General features: G+C 36.4%; 1 protein-coding gene across 3 annotated transcripts; it reads left to right on the forward strand.

Moving 5' to 3' along the window:
* Positions 1-277: 277 nt before the first annotated feature.
* On the forward strand, positions 278-22,223 carry jph1b (junctophilin 1b). Of its 3 annotated transcripts, none has more exons than XM_016232062.1 (6): positions 278-998; positions 5,083-5,845; positions 14,224-14,342; positions 18,357-19,018; positions 19,945-20,042; positions 21,727-22,223. In XM_016232062.1, exons 1-5 carry the CDS (start codon positions 620-622, stop codon positions 20,023-20,025), a joined length of 2,004 nt encoding a protein of 667 aa, XP_016087548.1. In that variant the 5' UTR covers positions 278-619; the 3' UTR covers positions 20,026-20,042; positions 21,727-22,223. The 3 variants fall into 3 exon arrangements, with proteins under 3 accessions (XP_016087548.1, XP_016087549.1, XP_016087547.1); XM_016232063.1 differs by lacking the exon at positions 21,727-22,223 and adding an exon at positions 20,155-21,016; XM_016232061.1 differs by lacking the exon at positions 21,727-22,223 and adding an exon at positions 20,213-21,016.
* The last annotated feature ends 4,998 nt before the right edge of the window (positions 22,224-27,221 follow it).

Below are 27,221 nucleotides of genomic sequence, written 5' to 3' on the forward strand. Positions count from 1 at the left end.
TGTAAACAATTACACTATTGCTAAATCATATAAAGTGCAGAAATATCATATAGGGAATAATAAATCAAATAGGCAAATAGATTACATAGAATACAATTCAAAGGGAATTAATTGAGAAAATATTTAGAAATAGGATATTTAGAAAATATGGTTATGCGAAACAAAATCTGTCTATTTCTGATGATCAAAAACTAAAACTTACATCGTTCGCCCACCCATAATGTGAAACCACGTGAATGTGGTACAACGCGAGGGCGGGCTTGTAGTACTGACGTCATCAGCTGGGTGTCTCTCGCCCGGCTTTGGGCTCCTGTCTCCTCTCTCTCTCCCTCCCTGTGAAGCGAACAGGGGGGAGAAGATCTTTAAAAAAAAAAGCCAGGAACGGCGACAGTGACAGCGGCTGCGGCTCCGGCGCCTGTGCGCGATCCTCCCTCTCAGTCACCGCCGACACTCGCACCGATGCGCGCGCTCACCCATCTCCACCAGACACCACCGCATCACACCACTGCGTCTGCAGTCTGAAATTTACCTCCCCCTTTTTTATTGTTGTAGTTGTTGAGCATCCGACATACGACCAACCATCGAGACGCAAACACTTTCATTTCAACCCTTCATCTGAATGACGGGCGGACGGTTCGACTTCGACGATGGCGGCACTTTCTGCGGTGGGTGGGAGGACGGAAAAGCCCACGGACACGGCATCTGCACTGGCCCCAAGGGCCAGGGCGAATACTCCGGGTCCTGGTCCAACGGGTTTGAGGTAGTCGGGGTGTACACCTGGCCCAGTGGAAATACATACAATGGTTACTGGGCGCAGGGGAAACGGCACGGGCTCGGCGTGGAGTCCAAGGGGAGGTGGCTGTACCGCGGGGAGTGGAGTCACGGATTTAAGGGTCGGTATGGGGTTCGCCAGAGTCTCAATACACCTGCCAGGTATGAAGGCACATGGAGTAATGGACTGCAAGATGGATATGGGGTCGAGACATACGGAGATGGGGGTGAGTGCGGCTAAACATCACTTGACCTATTTACTGTTCTTTAAAGTCTTGCGTGTATGTGATGCCGCTGCCGAGTGAAATCATGTCTAATCACTATAATACAAATGCCACTTATGAATAATATGAGGATACTTTTTTTTCTTCCATTTTTGTGAAAGATGAAACAAGATTGCGTCTGGTAGTGCTTGAGTTATTTCTAGTGCCTAGATTTTGCCCCTAAATAATTGGCTACAGATTTATGAAGCAGTTTGTCCATGCAGTTGAGTTGATGCATGGTATATAACTGGAGTGGTCAGCAAGAAGTTGCTCACAGAGGTCATGGCTAATAATAGTTACATCTGCAACATGTCAAATCAAAGCTCTTCTAGCAGACTAGTAGACCAGAAGACAAGTTCTTGTCTCTGCTTATTTCTTTTGCAAGAAATATTTGTGCTACATGAAAATTCTGTGCTGTCATTTGTTGGAAGTTAAATCGTAAAATGGAGATATTTAAAAAGGTGTATTGTCCACCTGTTAATTTAATTCACTTGTTTATACAGTGTACAGTGTACACTTTGGGGATAGTTCACCCAAAAATGAATGTCATTATTTACTCACCCTCATGTCGAACCAAACCTGTATAAATTTCTTTCTTCTGCTGAAAAGATATTTTGAAGAATTTGGGAAAATATCTGTAATGGGGGTAACCAGACAATTGATGGTATTGGCTTCCATAGTATTTTTTCATGCTATGGAAGTCAATGGCTTCCATCAACATTCTTAAAAATGTCTTATTTTGTGTTCAACAGAAGAAAAAATATCATACAGGTTTGGAAAACTCAAGGATGAGGGAGGACAGGATTTAACATTTTGGGTGAACTATCACTTTAAAATACACTGACCATGTTTCACACATTAAAAGTGACATTTTGGTGCCTATATATTTTACAGGTTATAAGCATACTCTATATATCATTAATTAATATAATGTTAATATACAAATGCACTTTTGTATCAGTGGTCAAATAAAAGGCCACAAGGTGAATTTAAATGAATTAAAAATAATTATATTAACTAATCAACATAGGAGCCATAATGTATTGCCTTGTTAAACATAATACATGTTTACACTGTATATTTTATATATAGGTCTATATACTGTATATATGCACTCACTCACACGGACGCACGCACACACACACACACACACACACATATATATATATATAGATATTTAAAATACTGAAAGATATATAGTCAAAACTGATTAGCTTATATTAAGATTTTTTTATTAAATTTAACTAAACTACAAAGTGATTAAACAGCACCACTATTCAAATTATTTTTAGATTGCGTAGTAATATATTATGAAGTCTTTTAAGAAGAAATTTAAATCCGAAGTAAATTGATATTTGGCAAGGACCTACTGTCGAATTTATGAGGCAGGGTCACACATTACCGCGTACTCATAACTCACTTTCTTCTTCTGGAAAGAATCCTGAAAATAGGCTCTTTTGCACTCTGTATATCAAGTCACTTCTATTCTGCCTGTTTACCTATTATTGGAATATTAGCTTCTCAGCATTACTGCTGTAGAGACAATGACATATGCAGAATCATAAGGAATGAGTGGATAAATAGGTAAATAAATAAGAGTTTTGGTTGGCTGGAGTCACAAACTTCACAATGGCTCAGATTACTTCCATGTTTTAAAATAGTGCTGGCTCTGCTGTTGAAGCTGTTAGGTCTGACAGGCCAGCATATGAGATATAGAAGGAAGAGCTGTTCACTTCGTCACCTCAGCGTCATAATGCGGATAGGATTACACCTGTATATTACTAACCTGACAATAATTTATTTAGTTATAATCTGGTGTTATTTTATTTATGCATTTTATTTATGCAACACTTTGTATATTTACTGAAGGTCAGATTAAAAAACTTTTCACCTAGATTATGACTATAGCACCAGCACTATATATATATATATTAGGGATGCACCGATATGAAAATTTTGGCCGATACCGATAACCGATTATTCTTTATTTTTGAAAGCCGATAACCGATATGTTGGCCGATAAATCTATATCCAAATTGTTATATACTTTTTGAGAGCCTGATTACAAAAAAGGTCTCATCATTAAAAGCCACATCCCAAACACTTCAACATAAGCAGCCTAGTTTGAACGGTGTACGTTTTAAAAATATATTTACTCTCCCATTACCAAATTTAGTCATAAAAAAGTCTTACAAATAAATAAAATTATGCATAAATAATGCAAACAAGTCATTGGACATCATTACACATGTAAAGAATCAAAATGAATGCGCCACAGATCAATAAAACGGAATAGCCTCTGCACGGACAATAATTAAATGATTTTAATTACTAAACCATATTGTTGATGAAAATAAGAGAAAAATACAAGTGGTTGTTGTTATTAATAATATATCAATGATTTTGAAAAAGTAACAAATTAATACCACTGTTTTAAATAGCAGCCGTTGAGCTGCACGTGCTGAAGCTGAAGAGCTGAATGAACATGGTAAACTGAAGCGTTTTGCTGGCAGCTTATTTAACTCAAGGAAATGCATCCTGAGATTAATATTAATGCAACAAACATAATATTACAACATATATATGTACAAAGTGACGCAGTTATTGCGTGCTATAGTCAGAATGTGTGATCCTGTTGTGGATGCGCTCTTCCCATAACAACGCGCTGAAACACGGCAACTAAACCCAAAGAATTCACAACGTTTTATTATAATAATGTTCTCATTAGAATGTTATATACACGACATTCCCAATCATAGTTATTAATGTTGTGCACTGCTGTTTGAGCTGCGTGTGCTGAGCTAAAGATGATCACCGGTAAACTGAAGCGCTCTTTTAACTTAACCAAACGCATTCTATATGAGATAAATCAGATATACATCAAATAAACACAATATTACAATGTACAATTGCACAAAAGGCTGCAAACGAACAGCGCGCATCTGAAGGTGCTGATGCATTATTTATCGGCTTTAAGATATCGGCCAAATTTTCTTATCAGGCCGATACCGATAACAGAAAAAATGAGCCGATATGGGCCGATACCGATATGGTGGCCGATATATCGTGCATCCCTAATATATATATTATATCTGTATCGAATAGTGAGGACATACAAAACAGTTCAAATGTTTGGGGTCAGTTATTTATATGTTTATTTTGACAGAAATTAAATAATGAATAACAGTGACAGTAAAGACATTTACAGTGTTACAAAAGATTTCTATTTCAAATAAATACTGTACTTTTAAACTTTCTATTCATCAAAGAATCCATAAAAATATTAAGCGGCACAACTGTTTTAACATTGGTAATAATAATAAGAAATGTTTCTTGTGCACCAAATAAGCATATAAAGATGATTTCTGAAGGATCATGTGAGTAATGGCTGCTGAATATTCGGCCTTTCCATTACATGAATAAATTACATTTTCAAATATTATAAACAGAAAACACTTACTTCAAATTGTAATAATATTTCACAATATTACTGATTTATTGTATTTTTTTAATCAAATAAATGCAGCCGTGATGAGCATAAGTGACTTCTTTCAAAAACAATCTTACCGACACCAAACTTGTGAACAGTATTGTGTTTTGAAGATTATAATCTTGGTTCCTGATGGTAAATTGTTTTTGAAGTGATTTGTTACTAAGTGGATGCTTCCATCCAGCAAACTGTCTTTATTGTTAAATTCAGCCTTTTAATAGAATAAAATATATTAGGATATAATTTAAGAAGTTTGATTACTGATACTGTTTTTAGTATTCATGGAATGCAAAAAAATTAAGAAATAAAATATAAATAATAATGAATAAATTATTATTTAAATAATCCTTTTATATTAATTATTTAAATGAATCCATCATTTAATCTAATTAGCTTGGAAATATTGTAACACCTCAATAAAAAAAATTCTAAGCATTGCTTAAAAAACATCAAAGCACCCTGACAGGAGAGTTCCTATGGTGTTTTCTTTTTTTATATAATCCCTGTATTATGTGTTATGCAATATCTAGACTAAAGTCTCTCTAATCCCTTTGCCAGGTACGTACCAGGGCCAGTGGATGGGCGGCATGCGACACGGCTATGGCGTACGTCAGAGCGTGCCTTACGGCATGGCCACTGTCATCCGCTCCCCGCTGCGTACCTCGCTGGCCTCCCTCCGCAGCGAGCAGAGTAACGGCTCCGTACTTCATGACCACATGTCCGACAGCCCCGCTGGCACCCGGGGCGGCTTCGTCCTGAACTTTCACAGCGACAGCGAAGTGGGCTCCGGCAAAAAAAAGGGCCTTTTCAGACGGGGTTCGCTGTTCGGGAGCCTCAAGCAGCTGAGGAAGTCAGACTCCCGTTCTTCCATATCCAGCAAGCGCAGTTCAGCACGAAGTGACGCCACCATGAGCCGTATCAGCTCTAGCGACGCAAACTCCACCATTAGTTTTGGCGATGGAGAAGTGGCCGACGAGTACATGCCGGCTGAGGACAATGTCGATGCCACCACCACCGAGTCGTACATGGGCGAGTGGAAGAATGACAAGCGGAATGGTTTCGGTGTCAGCGAGCGCTCCAATGGGATGAAATACGAAGGCGAGTGGATAAACAACAAACGCCACGGCTACGGGTGCACGATATTCCCTGATGGGACGAAAGAAGAGGGGAAGTACAAAAATAACGTTTTGGTGCGTGGCATCAAGAAGCAGCTTATTCCCCTCAAGAACACCAAAACGAAGCAGAAAGTGGACCGTGCCGTTGAAGGAGCCATAAGAGCGTCTGCCATTGCCCGAACAAAAGTAGAAATTGCCACCTCAAGGTTAATACTTCCTCCAGATCAATCCTACACCACACAATCAATTGCATCTTAAAGGTCTAATTACTACAAGATTGATATCACTGTCTTTCTAAACTCTTTCTTTCTTTACTTGCACATAAAACATATGTTTTCTTCATCTAACCAACAGTATTGCTCACAATAATTACATTACTCCAACCAACATAGCACCTGCATGCTGTATCCCCAGCTGTACAGGAGTTGAAGGCTGCTCATTCCCCCTCATACGAATGAGTGAAACATGGCAGGGAGGAGACCAGGCAAACAGCTATTGTGCAGAAGAGCCCCATTGAATAGTCTGTTTGCATGAGTGCCATCACATGCCCCCCGGCCATAGCTCTCATACTGATCACATAATCAATGTAGGGCCAACAGGATGTCCTGAATGAAGTCACAGAGGAGTCGGGGTGCCAGTTGTCATGTTTATAATCATTTAAACATTTTTAGAGGAGAAATTGTGTGATACTTTTATGCAATACTGCTCATTACGACAATTATAAGGCCTATATGTTCCTAAGAGAGGTTAAGAATAGATGTGCATAGCTCAAAGGAGATACTTGTGTAATGTTGGTGGTATGTGTAAATCAAATGGCAAATGCATTTGCAAAGGCGAAGCTGCTTCATTCCTCCGGGTATGAATTACCATCAGTTCTTCTTTTTATATCTGTTATCTATAACACATAATTATCGATTAAATCACACATGGAATTGTGGAGGAAATGTTCGATATTGTTTTCTAAACACAACAACAGATTTTCCCACTCATTAATTTCTTTACTCTTGTAATTCATCAACACAGCTGGCTAAAGGCACAAATCGATTTTTGCAAGTTGAAGCAGGTTGTGAAGATCAGAGTGTGTTAAACAGGGACTCAGTAATGTTGTGTGAGCTGAGTGGTACCTCTGATTCATGTAAGGACATGTGAGCCTATAGGCTAGTGCTAGTGCTGGTATAAAGTACTGGTGTTGAAGCAGATTCTGAAGTAGGAGAAATTTCTCACTTGTTTAGTATTAATGTCTTCAATTTGAGACACATGTAGTTATTAATTTTTGTTCCTCAGACCTTTCTTCCTCTCACAACATGCATCAGAGATTAGTAAGGATGACAACATTATGCTTAAAGGGACAGTACACCCAAAAATGAAATTTATGTCATCATTTACTCACTTCAAGTTGTTCCAAACTTGTATGACTTCAGTGGAATACGAAAATTTGAATGTATATACAATGCCCATGCATTGCAATGTGAGTAAATGAGGACTGATGCTGTCAAGCTTCAAAATGGCAAAAAAACATAAAAATATCATAAAAGTGGTCCATATGACTTGCATGCTGAAAATCTTTCCTGGCTGTTTTCTTCTGAGTTCAGTAGCGATATCATATTTGTGAATGAATCATTATTTTTAACCAAGCAGTTTATTCTGTTCAGAAAACAGATCTCAATGATTCAGTTTAATGAATCGGACTGATCTGGTTCTCGATTTCAGCTCACTTAATCATTGATCTGATCTCAGTGGTTAACAACTCACTGATGATTATCAGTGAATAATTAGCTAAATTTCAGCCTGTTCATCAAACAAAGCTATTGTAAAACTTTATCTTAATCATTTTTGTGATGCTTTTAAGCTTTTAAAAGCTTTAAAGCTCCAGTCTTTATTCCTTGTAATTTCAGGAGTGACCTCCTTACTCCGTTATTCTTGCTTTTGTGTTCTACGAAAGAAAGTCAAGTGAAATGTAAATACAGGTGCATCTCAATAAATTAGAATGTTGTGGAAAAGTTCATTTATTTCAGTATTTCAACTCAAATTGTGAAACTAGTGTATTAAATAACTTCAATGCACACAGACTGAAGTAGTTTAAGTCTTTGGAAAAAGTTGGTTAAATGACCATGGTGTTGGTGTGCTTGTCTGGTCAGCAAACTCACCAGACCTGAACCCCATAGAGAATCTATGGGGTATTGTCGAGAGGAAAATGAGAAACAAGAGACCAAAAAATGCAGATGAGCTGAAGGCCACTGTCAAAGAAACCTGGGCTTCCATAGCACCTCAGCAGTGCCACAAACTGATCACCTCCATGCCACGCCGAATTGAGGCAGTAATTAAAGGAGCCCCTACCAAGTATTGAGTACATGTACAGTAAATGAACATACTTTCCAGAAGGCCAACAATTCACAAAAAAATTTTTTTTTATTGGTCTTATGAAGTATTCTAATTTGTTGAGATAGTGAATTGGTGGGTTTTTGTTAAATGTGAGCCAAAATCATCACAATTAAAAGAACCAAAGACTTAAACTACTTCAGTCTGTGTGCATTGAATTTATTTAATACACGAGTTTCACAATTTGAGTTGAATTACTGAAATAAATGAACTTTTCCACGACATTCTAATTTATTGAGATGCACCTGTAGTGATTAAATAATGGCACAGTGTTCATTTTGGGGGTTGAACTATTATTTTATTTAGTGTTTCGTTATTGTGTTTTTCATGTGCAGGTTTATGTATTTAGGGCTTTTTACTTAAGAAGCCCTAACTTGAACATTTTCCTTTGCTCTATTAATGCAGTTATTTACTTCTTCTTTTTTTCGGTACAAAAACCATGTCCTTGTCCTGTTCATTCATTACCATGTGCTTCTTTCTGATAGCTAAAAGAGTATGAATTTTAATGAAATCTTTTATAATGAGGCTTGCACAGTCCATGTAGCTAATGAAATAGTAATATGTCCCAGAGCTGCTGGATGAATTAAATATCTCTCAGTGCCTTTGAAGATTGTTACGCAGAGAAGTGATAAGCACTGTGAGGGTTCAGGGAATGTGTGGAGAGTCTGAGAAGGCTTTGGATTGACTTGAAGGAGTCTAGAAAAGAGAGAGAGAGAGAGAGGGTTCTCAGGCCTGTGCTCTCTCACACATGTGTGCACTGTGTGTCAGCACTGAGCCTGACTAAATAAGGCAAGGCAGGAGTTGGCTTCTCAATCGCTGACAAGAATATAGTCTTGCAGCCGTCACTGATACAGTAGCCAGTCCGCGTCCTGTTATCATCTGTTAGAGCACTCAGGTTTAGAGCCACTTGTATGTGTGCGAGTTTATCCTTTCGGCACGGACTTTCTTTTTACCATGGCAATAATAATTCCTTCCAAAATGTTAAAGTTGTTACAATTATTGTAAATTATAAATGGGATCTCTATACAAGAATATCTTTGTCATTTTATTTCATACTTTTTTAATGACAGTGGTGAGGAGACTGTAAAAACTATGATATTTTGGTGGAAACAATTCTTACCATAGATCTTTTTCTTTTTTTTTGTAAAAGACTTTGTAAAAAGTTGATTTCATATGAGAGATTTATGTATCCTGCGACTCTCTAGATCTGGTCAAGGCTTTAATGAATAGATTAACCATCTTTCTTAATATTCTGTTTGTCCTCAGCAACAGTTTATGTAGAGGATTGTTTCTTCTATTGCAATCTGCTTTATACACCGCTTTTTGTAGTGATTTGTTGATTGCAAAATAATTTGATGCTAACAAGTTTCCATAGGCATACTTACTTTTATTTGACTTATTTGTCCCTGAATTATATTTTAGGTTCATCCCTTTTTTTTTTGTATTATTCCTGTCCATTTTATGTGTTTTAGGCTGTCAAGGTCAAAATGTTATAATTGAAGTGAAATATCACGCACCAGTCAAATGCTGTAATTCATAGACATGGAAATGCAAACAGTCCATTAGCGGACTGCAGGCCACGGCAAAAAAAATGCTTTACACATATCGCAGATTTCCTATTTCACTGCTGTGTTTTATTCCAGTTTGATAAATATGGAATTTGCACTGAATTAAACTAAAGCAAAATTATTAGATTAAACATGCTTAAATATGCTTAATGATTTGCAGCCCTAGAATGTTTATTTTAATTATCAATGTAGTCTGAAAACATCATATAAACTAGCAGCATAAGAATACAGACAGAAATGTGTATATGTAAAGGCTAACAGGACAGATCAGAATCAAGACACATGTTGAGTTGCTATAGGCTCAAGCGGGGAGGATGTGCTCCTCTTCACATCTTCATCTGAGCTCTTGTGTGTGATAGAGTGGGCGAATGTGAGGACACACTGCCAAATTAAAACCCTCAGAATTTCTGCAAGTGCTCCATCTGTCGCCTAGGAGATGTTCTTTGGCTCAGACTCCAAAGAATATCACATTAGGTCCATTAACGCCTAGGGAAGGTGCTGCTTATTACTTGGTTGACAAGTAGTACGTAGATGCTCTCTTAATATTGTTAATATTACATATGCCTTGTGTGTTTGACATTCTAATCAGCTGTATATATATCTTTTAATGTTTATTGCATTCAGAGTCAGGGACAGTTCACTCAAAAATAGCATTTTTCACTCACCTTCATGTTATTTCAAACCCATATGCTGTTTTTTTCCCCCCGGTGCAACACAAAAATCACCATAAAAATAGTCTGTTTAATTTGTGTATTCCAAGTATTCTGAGGTCATACGGTAGTTTTATGTTATGAACAGACTGAAGTACAATTTCACTGATAATTTTGACCACTTCTTTATAGAAAACAAATAACTTTTGCAGATTTCATTTTTGGGTGAACTATCCCTTTAAGAGGAATCATTTCACAATGCAGAGTTTGGAGTCTGAAAGTTGTTTGAATGTTTTTGAAGGAAGTCTCTTATGTTCATATATATGATCAAAAATACAGTAATATTGTGAAATATTATTACAATTTAATAGAACTGTTTTCTATTTTAATATATTTTAAAATGCTATTGATTTCTGTAGTGGCAAAGCTGAATTTTCAGCATCATTACTCCAGTCTTCAGTGTCACATGATCTTTCAGAAATCATTCTAATATTCTGATTTAAACCTCAAGAAACATTTCTTATCATCAATGTAAAATTCTTTACTGTTGCTTTTGATCAATTTAATGCATCCCTGTTGAATAAAATTATTTTAAAAAAAACTTATCCTGGCCCCAAACTTTTGAACAGTAGTATAACTGTAAAAGCAATGCCGTTCAATCTAAAGCTAGCTCTTGAGACCCATTTGTGACTGGTTTCATTTAGATCTGTGGTGGCTACCGTGAGCTAGATGGATCTCCCCAGGAGCTGATCTGTGCTAGGCTGGTTTGGACTGAACCATAATAAAGCATCAATCCCAAACACCAGACACTCAGTATTTGTGTTAGTGCAATCACATCATGACATGACTCTCTAAATCAAGCTTACAGTATATCTTCCTCCTACTTAAGGTTTCATTTATCACGATTATTGCAATTCTCAGCAGAGGACCAGTGCTATATATCACAATTATACTGTACTAAGTATATACAGTGCAGATCTTATTACTTGAGGTTTGTTTTTTAGAAGGAAAAGAGAAAGCTAGTTTAATTCATTCAAACAGAGCTTTAGATTCAATTTCATTTATTCGCAAGCTCTTCTTAGAATGTGATGAATACAACGCTCCTCCCCACAGTTAAGCAAGCTTAGCATAACAGTTGTAATGTAGATGGACTTCGAAAGATACTTTGTCTGGAATGTTTCATGACAGCCGGCTAACACTTATGACTTCATTCATAGTAAGACTACATGGCCCTGTGCAAAGAGGATAAAAAAAAGAAATGGTTAAATGTTTAACAAATAATGAGGGAGGAGAAAGCACTGATATTCATATTTTACTCTGCATATGTGATGGGAATTTTATTAAGAAGGCCACTGGCTAAAAGGAGAACAGTGTAGTTTTACTGATAGGAGTAAACCTACAAAAATGTTCACACTGTATTAATTGTTAAATGTAAAACCGTATCTGTTTTTAAATATATGAAGTTACACTGTATAACTTATACTGTAACATACATGTATACAGAACTCCCTCTTTACTCACTAATCCATGTGAACATCATCTTAAAAAGTGTTCATCCAATTGGTTATTTAAAGGAGACATATTATGCCCCTTTTTACAATATGTAATATAAGTCTGTCCCCAGAATGTGTCTGTGAAGTTTCAGCTCAAAATACTCCACATATAATTTATTATATCATTTTAAAAATGCCTATTTTGAGTGGAAGCAGAAACACGCTGTTTTTCCTGCCTGTTTTTTTTATGCAAATGAGCTGCTGCTCCCCGCCCCATTTTCCAGAATAGAGCTGTGCCATTACGACTCGTACCTGATATATGGTTTTCTGAGCGCACACATCTGAAGCACACGGACAGAAAGCGGCTGTCACAGCATGTGAGTACTAAACTAAGTTCTCATTCACACACAAGTTTACTTAAAAACACACAAGTTACAAAAACAGTCAGTTATGTCTGTGAAGGTAAACCGCTGGGAAATAAATTACATGTTTATTTTAGATCTGTGTGGCGGCAGCAATATACAGTAAATAAATCAATAAATCCACTTCTGTCTTGTCTCCTCTGAGGCTGGGACTCTAAATAGTGTTCTGTGCTCGTCTGTGCAGCCAAAGACTGAAAAGTTTTGCTCAAACTTTCGCCGTGGCATTAGAGCTGGTACACCGTTGTCGCTTGCAAAATCAAAATGACGGCACAGTGGGTGGAAACTTACAGATTAAGGGGCGGTGATATTATAATGAGATCCCTTTGCCACGTCACCAAGGGAGCGAAATCAGACGCGCTCGTTTTCTCAGACGCTTGCAGGAAAAGGCTTACCAAAACAAAGTTACTGGGTTAATCTTTTTCACGTTTCCTTGGTTAGTAGATGCACCTGGGACCTGATTATAGCACTTAAAACCTGGAAAAGTCAGATTTTCATGATATGTCACCTTTAAGGCCTTGTTGGGCTGATATAAAATACTAAGTTAAATTTAAAAGTTTTATGGATTAAATATGGAGTTGTTTGCTGTATATTAAATATTTATATATTTGCAGTGGTTTCGGAGTTGGCATAAGTCTTTGTGAATATTTCAATGATTTTTAATGCTCTTAAAGTTTCCTAAAAATTATTTTAAGTTATTTTTTTTTATTTTTTGGGGGGTACTAGAGCATTAAGACTGATATATATAATGTGATATAAAATATATATCTGAAAAAACATTATTAAAAGTTATTAAAACTAAATTATTACAATTTAAAATAACTGGGTTCTATTTCATTTTAAAGTGTAGTTAATTTTTGTGATGTCAAAGCAGAATTTTCACCAGCCATTACTATAATATGAAGATTTGTTCCTCAAGAAACATTTGGTGAACATTATTATCAATGTTCAAAACAGTGTTGCTACTTTATTTTTTGTGGAAACCATGATATATATATTTTTTAATAGAAAGTTCAACAGTAAAATAGTAATAATAGTTCAATAGTTAACACATGCTAAAACAGCATTTATTTGAAATATACATATTTTGTAGATTATCACATTATGTCTTTACTGACGCTTTTGATTAACTGAATGCATCCTTGCTGAGGCAAAAAAATAAAAGAAAAAAGGAGAGAGACATCTTACGGACACCAGACTTTTGAATGGTAGTGTATATCAAACTTTCTTAGGAACATTATTATCAATGTTCAAAACAGTGTTGCTACTTTATTTTTTGTGGAAACCATGATATATATATTTTTTAATAGAAAGTTCAACAGTAAAATAGTAATAATAGTTCAATAGTTAACACATGCTAAAACAGCATTTATTTGAAATATACATATTTTGTAGATTATCACATTATGTCTTTACTGACGCTTTTGATTAACTGAATGCATCCTTGCTGAGGCAAAAAAATAAAAGAAAAAAGGAGAGAGACATCTTACGGACACCAGACTTGAATGGTAGTGTATATCAAACTTTCTTACTTTCTTTCTTTCTTTCTATGTATGTATGTATGTATGTATGTATGTATGTATGTATGTATGTATGTATGTATGTATGTATGTATGTATGTATGTATGTATGTATGTATGTATGTATGTATGTATGTATGTATGTATTGAATGGTAGTGTATATCAAACTTTCTTACTTTCTTTCTTTCTTTCTATGTATGTATGTATGTATGTATTTATTTAATGTTTATTGCTATATCACTCAGCCATAGATGATTGTAAATTGACAGAGAACAATTTACTAAAGACTAAAAACAACATTTTGCTCTATTTTTAGCACTATTAGATTTTTGTGAATAGGAAAATGAAAACAGTACACAGCATAGTAACTTGTTTCTTAGCTTCTGTTAATGAAAGCATCATTGTGTGCTTGTTGTGAGCAGCACTGTGGACTTGCAGCCACTGCAGTGTTGGTGGCTGATAGTGCCAGGAGCAATGTTAAAATGATGTATCCTCCTCCCATATCTTATCATGCATGCTGTCTGACTCCAGCTTTGTCTCTTTGCTTGACATAGAACCGCACACGCCAGGGCCAAAGCAGAGGCAGCTGACCAGGCGGCCCTGTCTGCCAGCCAGGACTCTGATATCGCCAGATCAGTGGCCAGAGAACTGTCCCCCAACTTCTATCAACCAGGTATCCCACCATCCACGTGCACATTCGCTTTTCTGTCATGCATACGCATATGCTTTCTACGCCCTTTTGCCTCTCCCTAATTGCTCCCTTTGTGTCCTTGTCTTTGTGTCTGGGTCAAGTGTCTCTTTTTTGCCTCCCTGTCAAGCAAAGGCAAAGAGAGCAGATGCAATTGCAAATGAGTTGTGAAGGGGAGGAATACCATTTGCATAAATTACCTACTGCTTCTCTGAGCCCAGCTCTGACCGATTTTAATTCCTGCAAATTATTTTAAAAAACCATCAGGGTCATGATTTGTAAATCTGTGTGGCAGACTGTATATTTTATTATGTAACATTTCATTTCATTATCCTAACTAATACATTAGCATTACCAAACCTCTACATTGTGAGTAAATCACTCGCATATGCGACTAAATCTTCACTCTGGGCGACTAAATGATGTCTAATATTAGCCAATGGCTAATAAATTCTCAGATTTTACACGCCAGTGTGTGAGTTGGAGGCTAAGTATATGTTTAGCACAGATATATTTTCACTCGCCAAACACTCTTGAGCGATTCAGTTTCATTCTCTGTCAAGCGATTTGTGATATTTTTCATTTCATCTCAATGGATGCGCAGCGCACCTGTGTTTGTGTATTTGGCATAACGTAAACTGTAGTGTGAAGGCGCACGACTCACCGTCGCTTTCTCTCACACACGCAGAGAGAGAGAGAGAGAGAGAGAGAGAGAGAGAGAGAGAGAGAGAGAGAGACTTATATAACATGCAGAATTGATGCGCTACATGTAAACGATATTCTTTGTTGTATTTTCCTGTCAAAATGTCAAAATACCATTGGAATTCTTCAGCTTTTAAGAACTGTCGGGTTCTCCGGTAGTGGGCGGAACTAATGCGCAAATCAGCAAATCAGTTCTAGGGAACGCACACAACCTGGGGCAAGTTCAAGCTCAAACCGAGGTGCACCGTTTTGCTACGGTTTCCGGTTTGAACGACATGTTTCCTGGAAACGGTGTGCAACGGGGTTTGAGATGCGTTTTCTCTTGTTTGGTGGGTGTGTCAAACATGTCAGCCCAACCAGCAGCAGCATGTATATAAACCACGCGGTATTACAGAGACAGCTAGCACAATGTAATTAACATCCAAATAAATTCATCAGGCTCCGAAAATTCTTCAAAAAGAACACAAAGAATGGCCTTCTCTGCAACCCTTGCGACATCAGAACAGAGTGTTCAACGCATCACCGTTTCCGTTTAAAAAATGTTTTGCACCGTTTTTGTCGGGGCTGAACGCAACCCTGATTAATATTCATGAATCCAGCAGCTTGTTAATCCTTGGTGCGTTTTATATTATTCCTATTAGTAGAATTCATATATTATTATTATCTTATCAGTATTATTGTTTGTTTCCCCCCCTCCCCACAATGACCACAAAAAAAGCACCACCACCAGTCCTAAGTTCAGTTTAAATGACTAATTTGCATTCATACATATTTACCAAGTTTTAATTCTAATGACTAAACTTCTATTATTAAACAATACTTGATTATCATATTATAATGAACAAAAAAATGTACTAGCCAATGGCGGTTCAATTGCCCGATTCAAAGGTGTCCGTAGAGGGTTGATTACCAACATGAAACAAGTTGGTGAATGTCACGCGGCATATATATGTATGATTTATAATATCACATTAACCTCAATTCAGTGAGACCACAGTTTCTTCAACCTCTTTCTGCTCATATAAAGCCTTGTTAAAGCCAAAAAGCCTTTGGCATTTGACCATACATTACCAAATGGTTTCGGGATAATTCCTAAACACTTGAAGTGGAATCCTTAAATCCCCACCCCCAACTCAATCGCAGGTCTGCATGGCTGGCCACTGATGTCTTGCTTATAAATGTAAATATATTTTACACGCTGTGGATTACTATGTCTTGTTCAAAATCTTTGTTGCTTCCTGAAGTATTTTAAATAATTCATATAAATAAATAATATGTGATATATAATTAATGTAAATAAATAATATAGAAATAATTGTCTTTTACATTAGCAGCAGCTTAGATTCAATTGTCAGTTAATTGTACACCAGCCAGTTCTGACAGCAGATAGTCACAGTGGGATTAAAGCTGTTGTTTAGGGGAAAAAATTAGTCCACTATGAAAGGTTGGGTGGGTCCAAAGAATCATATCGCTGAATCCCCACAACTGTGGTAGCTGTTTGTGAATTATAACAATCAGAGCCTTAAACTTTTGAAATACCTGCATTTTTCTGAACGAAATCAAATGTTTAACAGGCCTACCAGCACGAGTAGCATACCAATTTTTTTATATATTTTTTAGGATAAATCTGTTGTCTGTTAGGTGCAGGGCATTATTCAGAATTGAATAAGCACATGTTGTATGTAAATATTGCCCTGGACTAGTAAGGTTTTATTCCATTGTATTCAAAATAGTCTTACCAAATCTTGTTGCATAAATCACATCTTGGGAATTGGAATAAAAATAACCAGTGTTTATACTATTAATGCAGTTACTTTTGCATTAATAGTATAAACACTTTTGCAAAAATAGTATTACCCCCCCCCCACTTTTGATATCACGTAAATTCATCCCCCACACTTTTTTCGAGCAAGTGTGTTCGCATAGAGGTTTTCAAGAGCTGGTGTGAATAAATATATATTTAAATTCAAAGAGACAGGATAGTCTGTGCATGATCTGATGTTTTATTCGAACCCGGAACAAGGCTAGATGAACATCGCGGAGCGCTAAACACTCCATGCAGTGTGTGTTTCATTCATACTCGAAGCCGGAGGGCGCTCTCACGCAGAAAGTCGTAAGAGGAAATTCCTAAAATGGACAAAAGCGTCCACTATCGCTGTATGAAAACAGTTGTTTTCACAAAAAAACAGAAATGTTTGGAAACATGAAGACATTAAACATACGATTGCTACAATATATGGTTTATCTGTGTTTGTCAAGTCATCTCCAGGTAATAAATAAAGTATATGAAATGTATAATAGTATATACATAATTTTAATGAAGATGAAATTGTTAAAGCATATAATGGAATCCTAAAGATTTTTACATCACTGTATGACAAAATCTGTCCTGTAAAACAATATAATAATAATAAACAAAAGCAAATAAATAGTCCATGGATTACTAAAGGTTTATTAAATGCCTGCAAAAAGGAAAAACACACTGTACAGTATAGGCAATTTATTAAGTATCGTACCCCATAAGCAAAAAATAAATATAAAAAAGAATAATAATAAATGTATTAATATTATGAGAATGTGTATGAAGGAATGTTATAATAAAATATTACAATATAATAAAAAATCATATGAAAGGTTTATGGAATATTCTAAATAGTATTATTAGAAATGGAACTAAAAATAAAAATACAAGAGTGTTTGTTGTCAAGACTCTCTGCAGATGAGCTGTTCCTAACTTTAGCTTTGTAAAAAGGCTGATAAACAGTGTGAATTATTTGCAGTTTGGGCCTGGACACGGTCCAGTGCAAGTTCTAGAAAGCCCATCTGTGTCAGCTGTGAGGCCACTGTGGCGATATCTGTGGTCTGGAGAATCTGGAGAATGACTGGAAGCTCAGACTTGAATCATAAAGCAAGTGGCTAAATTCTTAATGTCCGTCCCTGCATAAACACTAACAGACTGAGAATGAAAACGTGAAATTGCATCTGTTGTGCTGTCAGTTTATTCTGAGCTTGATATTCACAAGCAGCACTCTTGAGATGTTTTGTTTCTGAGTATTACGTGTTTGAGCCACATTTAGATGTATCAAGGTCTTTTTGTCAGACAGTAATCATTTGATCTTTTTTTACATTTTTTAAGGATCAGACTGTATAAAATGTAATAAAATATAAAATGTTATATTTATATAAAATGCTACAAATATAAAATGTCACGATATTTTACAATATTTAATATTAATATAAAATATTATAAATAAAATATAAAGCTAATTCTGACTCTTTTTTTTATACCTTTTTAAGGCCCTGACTATACCAAGCAGAGGTTTTCCACTGAGCCCATCGAGATTAAAGAAGTACCAGAAGAAAAGAAAGAGAAATCGCCTTCAGGAAGTCCGCACTTTTATCGCAAAGGCACGACCCCAACCCAGACCCCTTCCCAAAGCCCCGGGCCTACCCCACCCCCCTCACCCCCCCTCAGCAAGAAAAAGCCCTTCTTTAACAGAAGTACCCCAAAAGCCATTAAAGAAAACAAGCCTCCTGCTGCCGAAAGCCTGGCAGCAGGTGTCACCAAGGCTACTTCCAGGATATCAGACAAACAGGAAGTAAAACAGGAGGTAGTACCCGTAGCCAAACCCTCCAAGCCGCCGGCGCTGGTGGCCAATGCCTCCAGCCCTGGGAATGGTGAGCTGCACACCCAGTATCACGGATACTATGTGAAGGCGGAGGTGATGATGCACCCTGATGATCCGGAGGACGAAGAACACCATGGAACGTCAGCTGCTCACACCCGGATGCCCCCACCTGCAAAGCAGCACCGCGCACCGACCCCCAAACCAGTAATGGCCAAAGAGAGCAAACCCGAACCCAAACTGAAGAAACAGGAATCATTGAAGCCAAAAAGCCTAGCAGAAACTAAGAAAGCCAGCATGGAAATGACTACTGACATTGTTGAGGAGGAGTCAGTAAGTAGCTGCAACATGCATGACATATATCATTAAAATGACTATTTTTGGCTGTTTATCACTATCAATATAATATTTAATATGACTGTGTTTTTACAATATATTAAAAATGCTATTTTTCACAGATGCATTATTAGGTCTGTGCAAAAAATCGAATGCGATTTTAATGCGCATCTCGTCAGTAAAGGCGCTCCTGTGATTAGTAGTAAATCTCCAGCACGTGCGTTCAGATGGATCGGCATTTACTACACAGAGCCGTAGTTCACTGACAAGCTACGCAAAATTGTGTTCAAAATCGCAGGCGATTCATTGCCGATTATGAACGCGATTTTGTGTAGCTTGTCAGTGAACTACGGCTCTGTGTAGTAAATGCCGCTCCATCTGAACGCATAGTTTCTTTACTATAAAACTAAAATAAAAGCAATCATTTTAAATGCTACACTTGATTTTAGGCATCACAACATACCATATTTTGAGATTTCTGAAGTATACATTTAATAGTGTTTTAAATGATTAGTGTTTTTTATTTGATTGTTTTTGATTTAATGATTGTTACATGACGGCAAATGTAATTTAAATAGTAAATTTCCAATATTGGTTGATACTAATAAATTTGAAAATTTCTAATTCTGGAAAATAAACGATATGGTATCAATATATCATGCATGCTTATATAAATGGTGGTTTTAAATTTTTAGTATCTACTTTAAAAAAAAAAATTTTCTTTATATTTAAACACAACATTATAGAATTTTAGTATTGGCCATAACTTGAAAATAATTATCGGCTTTTCGGTATTAAAATGCAAATTTTAATATTGGTGCGTGCCTAGTATTTTCAGTTGCATTATGAGAGCTGGTGTCATTTTGATTGTCACGACATCCAATTGCTAATCTCCAGCTTTGTCTCTTTCGCTGGTTCTTCAGGGTCCCAACTCAATATTGGTCATACTAGTGATGCTGATAAATATTGGACTGGCAATTATTTTTGTCCATTTCCTCACTTGACGGAACATTAAACTCAGGTAAGACTTGTACTCAGATGGAGGATTTTGCAGGTTGCCATAGGCCCTGATCTTTGCCCCATGTCAGTCTCCAACTAATGTAGTCTGCCTTACTTTTGCCATGTAATTGCAGCTGTGCCTGAATGTTATTCAACATAATTACTTACCCTCTAACTGTTTCGACCCTTCAGTGAGCTCATGAAATCTAGCGGCATAAGCCCTAATTCTCTGCAGTTGCGTCAATGGCCTTTAAAACAAAATGGCACAAGTCAGACTCAGACACAGGCAAAGGACTGGACGACTGGAATTAGAGCAAATCATGGGAGAAAGACGAAACCCGGACCATTCGGCCTGAGCCAACCCAGTTCCTCTGGCGATGATTTGTGACTCGCTTGGGCTCTGAAAGCTGAACCAAGCAGTCGTTGGGAAAGAAAAAGAATCTGCTGATCCAAGCCGTACCCAGTCAAGTGCATGTCCACCCCGCTGCTATGGGGAGGGGTGGGATGGGGGACTTAACTGGATATGTTCGGAGATGCACTTTTAGTTGACGGAAGTGAACAGCTGCCTTACTATTTTACCAACTGACGTTTTAAAGGGGAGATGTGCAGTGGGTTGCCAGTGTGTTTGGGCAGCAGGAGTGTGTACCAGTGTCCGCTTTCTGCTTGGTTCGAAACACCATGCACATTTTGAAAGGGTCACTTGCCAGTCTTATTCCATTACCCATCTCTACAGCCTTGTCTAACATCTCCTGCTCCTGTTTTAGGAGATTCATCCATGACATGCCTGTGCATGGTACTGGTTTAACGACTTTGTCTTGACTTTTTTTTTTCTTTCTGTTGTGTTATTTATTTCTGCACCTGTAGCTAAGGATGACGATAATATCTCTAGTCCCTTGTAAAACCAAACATAAAAATTAAAGCACGCTACAGTTTTAACTGTAAGATTTAACATGTCCTATGGAGAAAAAATTTAAATCTAATATTATTTATTTTTAAGATGGCTTTTTTTAGAAGAAAAAAAATAATAGAGTATAGTGTGTGGTTTGATTTAAAAAAAAAACATATATATATTTATTTAAGGTATTATTGTAAAATTGTGTATGTGTTTTCTTTTAAAAGATATAGGCAGTATGTTTGACATTGTACTACTTACTGTAGGCTATAATGCATGGCTTTTATTTTTTGAGAAATTACTAATTGTGACAATTTGCACCTTTAATCTTCATGGCCTGAGACTGTGCCCTCTAACCCCCCCCCCCCCCCATTGACCCACTGGTTATAAATGCGAATGTAGAGATGGTTGCCTTTAAAGAATTTGTAACAGTGTTATAGTTTACCTCAGAAAATGTGATTTTTGAAATGCTGTCTTAATTAGGAATTTTGTGGAAATCTGCTGTTATTCTCCATTATTTTGGTCTGGTGGTGCATGAGGTGTGGTTGCAGTTATTGTGCGCATGGTGCATTTGCACCAGTATTTAAATGACAAGTGTATACATATAAATAGATCTATTTTATATACAAAGTCAGAATATATTTAGTCAACAGTTGGACACTAAATGGCCTTGACTAAAATTACAGCACCGCATCTTTTGCTGATTGTTTCGAACATCCTGCTTGCATGGTGTATTTGCCCGGCTATGGATGTGGGGCTGTATGTGTCGTGTGAAGCATGAATTTCGTCAGTAACAGGGTGACTGTTTTTACAGAGGTTTTGTCAGACTGCGAGAGTATGTGAAAGGGAAGGAGGAGGGAAGAGAAGAGCATCAGAATGGATGATGGCTTGTCATTTGACAAGAGAGATTAATCTTCAAATGTAGAACAGACTTATTTTTAAAGAATTTTTATTTTTTTTTGGTGGTGGTGGTGGGGGAAACTTCTTTGATTTACTCTTATTGGCTATGTAAATGGCTGTTTTTCTGTTTTGTTTTCTGTTTCTGTTTATATTCCATCCTGACCATATTAGATATAATTAAAAGTTCCTCATGAAATTTTTTGTCATTTTGTTTCGAAGCATCTCTATACCAAGAAATGTTACAATTGGCACTGAATTTTTCTAACAAAAAAAAACAACAACAGCTAGTATTTAAGATGTTTTCATGTAAAACAGTATTTGATTTAACTCTTTCATGCTGTTTCCCTATCAAAGCTGTCAAGAAGTTTTAAGCTAAAAAGTTGCAGTAAATCTTGTATTAAAGCAAAAAAAGGGTAGAAATGACCTGCAACAGCATGGAAAGGTTAAATACGGCATTTAAAATGGCTTTAATCTGTCATTGTAATCTTCACATTTTTTTATTTGTTTGAATGTATTGTTTTCATTTTAAAGGTTGAACATGGTAAAATGTTGATGAATGTTTTGATATGAACTGTCCCACACACCTTAATGATATTGAAACGTATATATAGATATATATAAATTTTTTTTGGAACTTATATATAGAACTTATATAAAGGTGACTTTGCAAAGTCTTGAAGTATGTCCTGACATGTTTTTTTTCCTATTTCATTGACCAACACCCAGTGCAAATAATGTCTAATAACCTATTATTAGACAAAGAAGAGTTTTGAAATGATTACACAGTTTAATGCAGAAAATTATTAGACAGAGAAGAGATCAGACAGGGGGCTCCCATTACTTCCATGCCGTCTGTCTAGGCTTACAGGTATGTTTTACTTTAGAGCAGTCCTTCCCCCTTGAGTGTGAAAACTGTTCCTTGTCTGGAGGATTTCTGCAGTGATCCTAAGACCAAAATAGTGCAAAGCAGCTGCTGTTGGCTGGGAGAGGTTCGTATTTGAGCACCATGAGAGTTGCGCCAGCCTATGTCGTATCTCTCCTCCTCTGAGCTCACTGGAGAGAGTGGAAGGTCACCCACCAGCTGCTTTGTTGTTCTCTTTTAGTATGTGAACATGGACCCCATGGTGGACTACAGTTAATATAGAAAGAGACTGAAATAGAGGCTCAACCAACAGACATAACACACAAAGTTCTGTTTCTCAACAGCCGCAGCCATTAAGCGTCTAATCTCACGTGACATTTTACCTCAGTAAGCCTCTGCTGACGCACAAACAGGAAGAAGATCACTCTGTGGTACTTTATGTCACGTAGTTACATGACATAGCTCAGTCAGCACTCATGGAATTTCCTCCAACTTCGGCACGTTGGGTCATTCTTTGCATAATTTCTGAAAAATATCTTTCGCCCCGATTGGTTGAGACCAACTTAGATCCTGTATAGTTTGAGAAATATTTTCGTGGGAATTGCCAAGGTCAAACAGTATCGGTTGCACAGAATTTGTGGCATGTGAATGGGAGACAGTGAGAAACCTCAACCATCTCAAACTACATACACCGGCTCATATTTCACAGGTCATCACTTCTTCTAAAGAAAAGGTTTGTGGTAAAGAGCCATTGTGAACAGAGTGGATCTGAATTTATTTTATTTTTAATATAAAAAAAAAGATTAACAATCAAGTACAGTGGTCTTCTAACCAGAAGCAAATTCTTTTGTTCATATGCCTCAACACTTTTTTTTTGCAAAAATTTTACATTATTAAGTAAGTAATATGTAAAGTAATTAATTTAGTCTTATCAAGTACTTTGTTTTGCTGCTCGAGGACACAGAGATGATGATCATGACATGTCCATTAATGTATTCAAAAGTAAAAAAAAATTAACTCAACTTCCCTTTTTGGGGATTTTTTTTATAGGGAGGCTCCCTAATTAACCCTGTACTCTTACCTTTTCTTGCCCCCTCCCTGCCATTAGATCTAGATTGATAGGCCCCCAGGGTCAAAGCTGCAAGGTCAGCCCATCCTGAGACACCTGCTCTCTCTTGTCAGGCCTGCAACACTCCCACTGTGAATATGCCACCTCACACCCAACCTTCTTGACAAGAGCTGTAGTGAGCCCAGTCTTTCCAGCACACATACTGTACATATCACTCCGACAAATACAGCATGTGTCTGCTATGTAGCGCTCATCAGAGATTCACTTGTTTTATGTCATACGAGAAATACACAGAGGGGTGTAAGTCATGAATACAAAGGAAATCAATCAATCTATCTATATATCTATCTATCTATCTAAACTGTTTTGAAATAAATACATTTTTTAAGAAATTAAATTAAACAAAAGTGGCAGTAGACTTTTATAACATTACAAAGAATTTCCATTTCAAATAAATGCTGTTTTTTAAACTTTCCATGTCTTGAAGAATCCTGAAAAAACATTCTGGATCCAAATCAGCATTCAGAAAATTCTGACAATGAATTTTGAAAAAAGAAATGAATTACATTTTAAGTGTACATAAAACACTTATATTTCATCTGTTTTTGAATTGTAATAGAGTTTCTCAATATTACTGTTTTTACTGTATTTTTGCAAAAATAATGTATATAAACATTTGTAAAGTACTGTATTGGCATGTTTGTTTTTATATACTTGCGAATTATTACTATTTGCATTCATTAAGCATAACACACAACATTTAAGTTATACTTTATGTTGTTACTCGTGTTTCTGTGATCAAGTGTCAGGTAATGTCTCACAAAACACACATTTACAAGAAATGAGTGAGAGCTACTCCCGGCTAATTGCAGACACTGTTGATAAGGCTGTTATTTTAATCTCCTTTTACTATTTCAGTCTGTCCAAACTTCAAACAGGAGGCAGTTCTGAATGAATGACAATACTCAGCAGCTGATAATGCGTCATGCATCCAGGAAGAAGAATCAAGTTCCTAATTGACAGGCTGCTGGGTGGGCCTTTATCATTTGGCAGAATCGAAATGTTCTTAAAAATACTACCTGGTATCAAAATACTATACAAACAAACAGTGTGAATATCAGTCATTTGAGATGGATTTGCTAGAATGATGATCACTTGATCTGGTCAGAAAGCTGATTCAGAAAAAAATAAATAAAGCTTGTCCTATAGCCCTTCCAGATGTGGAAAGAATTTGTTTTTCTTATTGCTATCATTTTTCACATTTATAGTGATATTGAATTGTATTGCCAGTTTGTTTTCAAGGTCATCAACAATGTTTATGATCAGGTAAAGCTGATACTCTCCCTGTAAAGTAAAATAGCAAAATCTGTTTTACTATAAGATTATAGCTTTTAATCTTATCTTTAATATGTATTATTATTTATAGTATACTGTATATTTTAATACATGTAATTTCTGAAGGATTAAATTAAAATTCAAATTAAAAGTGGATAAAGCACTATGTTGATTACTCACCTCAGGGCCAAAAAACTTTTTCACATAAAATGGAAAAGTCTCATGAAGTGTTTCTGAAACAAGGACACAACCTCATTGGTATTCCAGCTGCATCACCACATTAAAATATAATGCAGTAAACATATTACAACACGTAGTACCTCCTTTCATGATGTAACACAATTTGATGTCTTCACAAGGAATATCTGGCTGCACATGATCCAACCACAGCTGACCTTTGTAGTAAACAGTAGCATGATATCCAATACGAGTGATTGTGAACACTGAAAAACAAGGCAAATGTCAAATTAGGTAGTTAGGCTATATTAATTTAATTAAAATGGTTAAATTAAACAGAGACTGTTCCATAAATAAGACTATATTCTATAACCAACATAAACTCTTTCTCAAACTTACTTGGGATTACTCTATAAGTTACGGAGTACAAATTCACTCCTAGTTTGCAGGGGAAACAGTCCATTGACAGGTAATACAGTGGGCCTGATTAAAGAGAGAGTGTTAGCTGTTCATAATGAAATAAATGTGTTTTTATGTTTTTATGTTATCATGTATCATATTTTGTGGGTTACTAGTATGTAGGTTTCCAATAATAGTTTCTGCATGTACACTATACTGTTCAAAAGTTTGAGGTCAGTAAGATTTTTTTTTAAATAAGTTAATACTTTCATTCAGAAAGGACACATTAAATTGATCAAAAGTGAGAGTAAAGGTATTTATAATATTACAAAAGATGTTTATTTCTAATAAGTGCTGTTCTTTTGAACTTTCTATTCATTAAACGATCCCCAAAAAATATATCAGTTTTCACAAAAAGTTTAAGCATCAAATCAGCTTATTAAAATGATTTCTGAAGGATCATGTTACTGACCCCAGACGTATGTATATATGTGTGTATGACTTGTATATAAGAAGTATTTGATATTCCACTTACCATCAAAAGTGTACCAAATATCAATACTTTCTGAGGAGCATAATAATGTTCTCTCTGCAGTCACAGACAACATGCAAAATAATGCAAAAAAACAGAGAAATGTTTTCATGTAAAACAGTATTTGATTTAACTCTTTCATGCTGTTTCCCTATCAAAGCTATCAAGAAGTTTTAAGCTAAAAAGTTGCAGTAAATCTTGTATTAAAGCAAAAAAAGGGTAGAAATGACCTGCAACAGCATGGAAAGGTTAAATACGGCATTTAAAATGGCTTTAATCTGTCATTGTAATCTTCACATTTTTTTATTTGTTTGAATGTATTGTTTTCATTTTAAAGGTTGAACATGGTAAAATGTTGATGAATGTTTTGATATGAACTGTCCCACACACCTTAATGATATTGAAACGTATATATAGATATATATAAAAAAATTTTGGAACTTATATATAGAACTTATATAAAGGTGACTTTGCAAAGTCTTGAAGTATGTCCTGACATGTTTTTTTTCCTATTTCATTGACCAACACCCAGTGCAAATAATGTCTAATAACCTATTATTAGACAAAGAAGAGTTTTGAAATGATTACACAGTTTAATGCAGAAAATTATTAGACAGAGAAGAGATCAGACAGGGGGCTCCCATTACTTCCATGCCGTCTGTCTAGGCTTACAGGTATGTTTTACTTTAGAGCAGTCCTTCCCCCTTGAGTGTGAAAACTGTTCCTTGTCTGGAGGATTTCTGCAGTGATCCTAAGACCAAAATAGTGCAAAGCAGCTGCTGTTGGCTGGGAGAGGTTCGTATTTGAGCACCATGAGAGTTGCGCCAGCCTATGTCGTATCTCTCCTCCTCTGAGCTCACTGGAGAGAGTGGAAGGTCACCCACCAGCTGCTTTGTTGTTCTCTTTTAGTATGTGAACATGGACCCCATGGTGGACTACAGTTAATATAGAAAGAGACTGAAATAGAGGCTCAACCAACAGACATAACACACAAAGTTCTGTTTCTCAAAGGCCGCAGCCATTAGCGTCTAATCT

Source organism: Sinocyclocheilus grahami, unplaced genomic scaffold, assembly GCF_001515645.1.
Source record: "Sinocyclocheilus grahami isolate Dianchi unplaced genomic scaffold, SAMN03320097.WGS_v1.1 scaffold406.1, whole genome shotgun sequence".
Classification (NCBI taxonomy): Eukaryota; Metazoa; Chordata; class Actinopteri; order Cypriniformes; family Cyprinidae; genus Sinocyclocheilus; species Sinocyclocheilus grahami.

Coding starts and splice junctions, on each gene's coding strand:
- jph1b (XM_016232062.1), top strand. CDS start 620: ATGACGGGCGGACGGTTCGACTTCGACGATGGCGGCACTTTCTGCGGT. Junction 999..5,082: donor CGAGACATACGGAGATGGGG/GTGAGTGCGGCT, acceptor TCCCTTTGCCAG/GTACGTACCAGGGCCAGTGG. Junction 14,343..18,356: donor CCCCAACTTCTATCAACCAG/GTATCCCACCAT, acceptor TACCTTTTTAAG/GCCCTGACTATACCAAGCAG.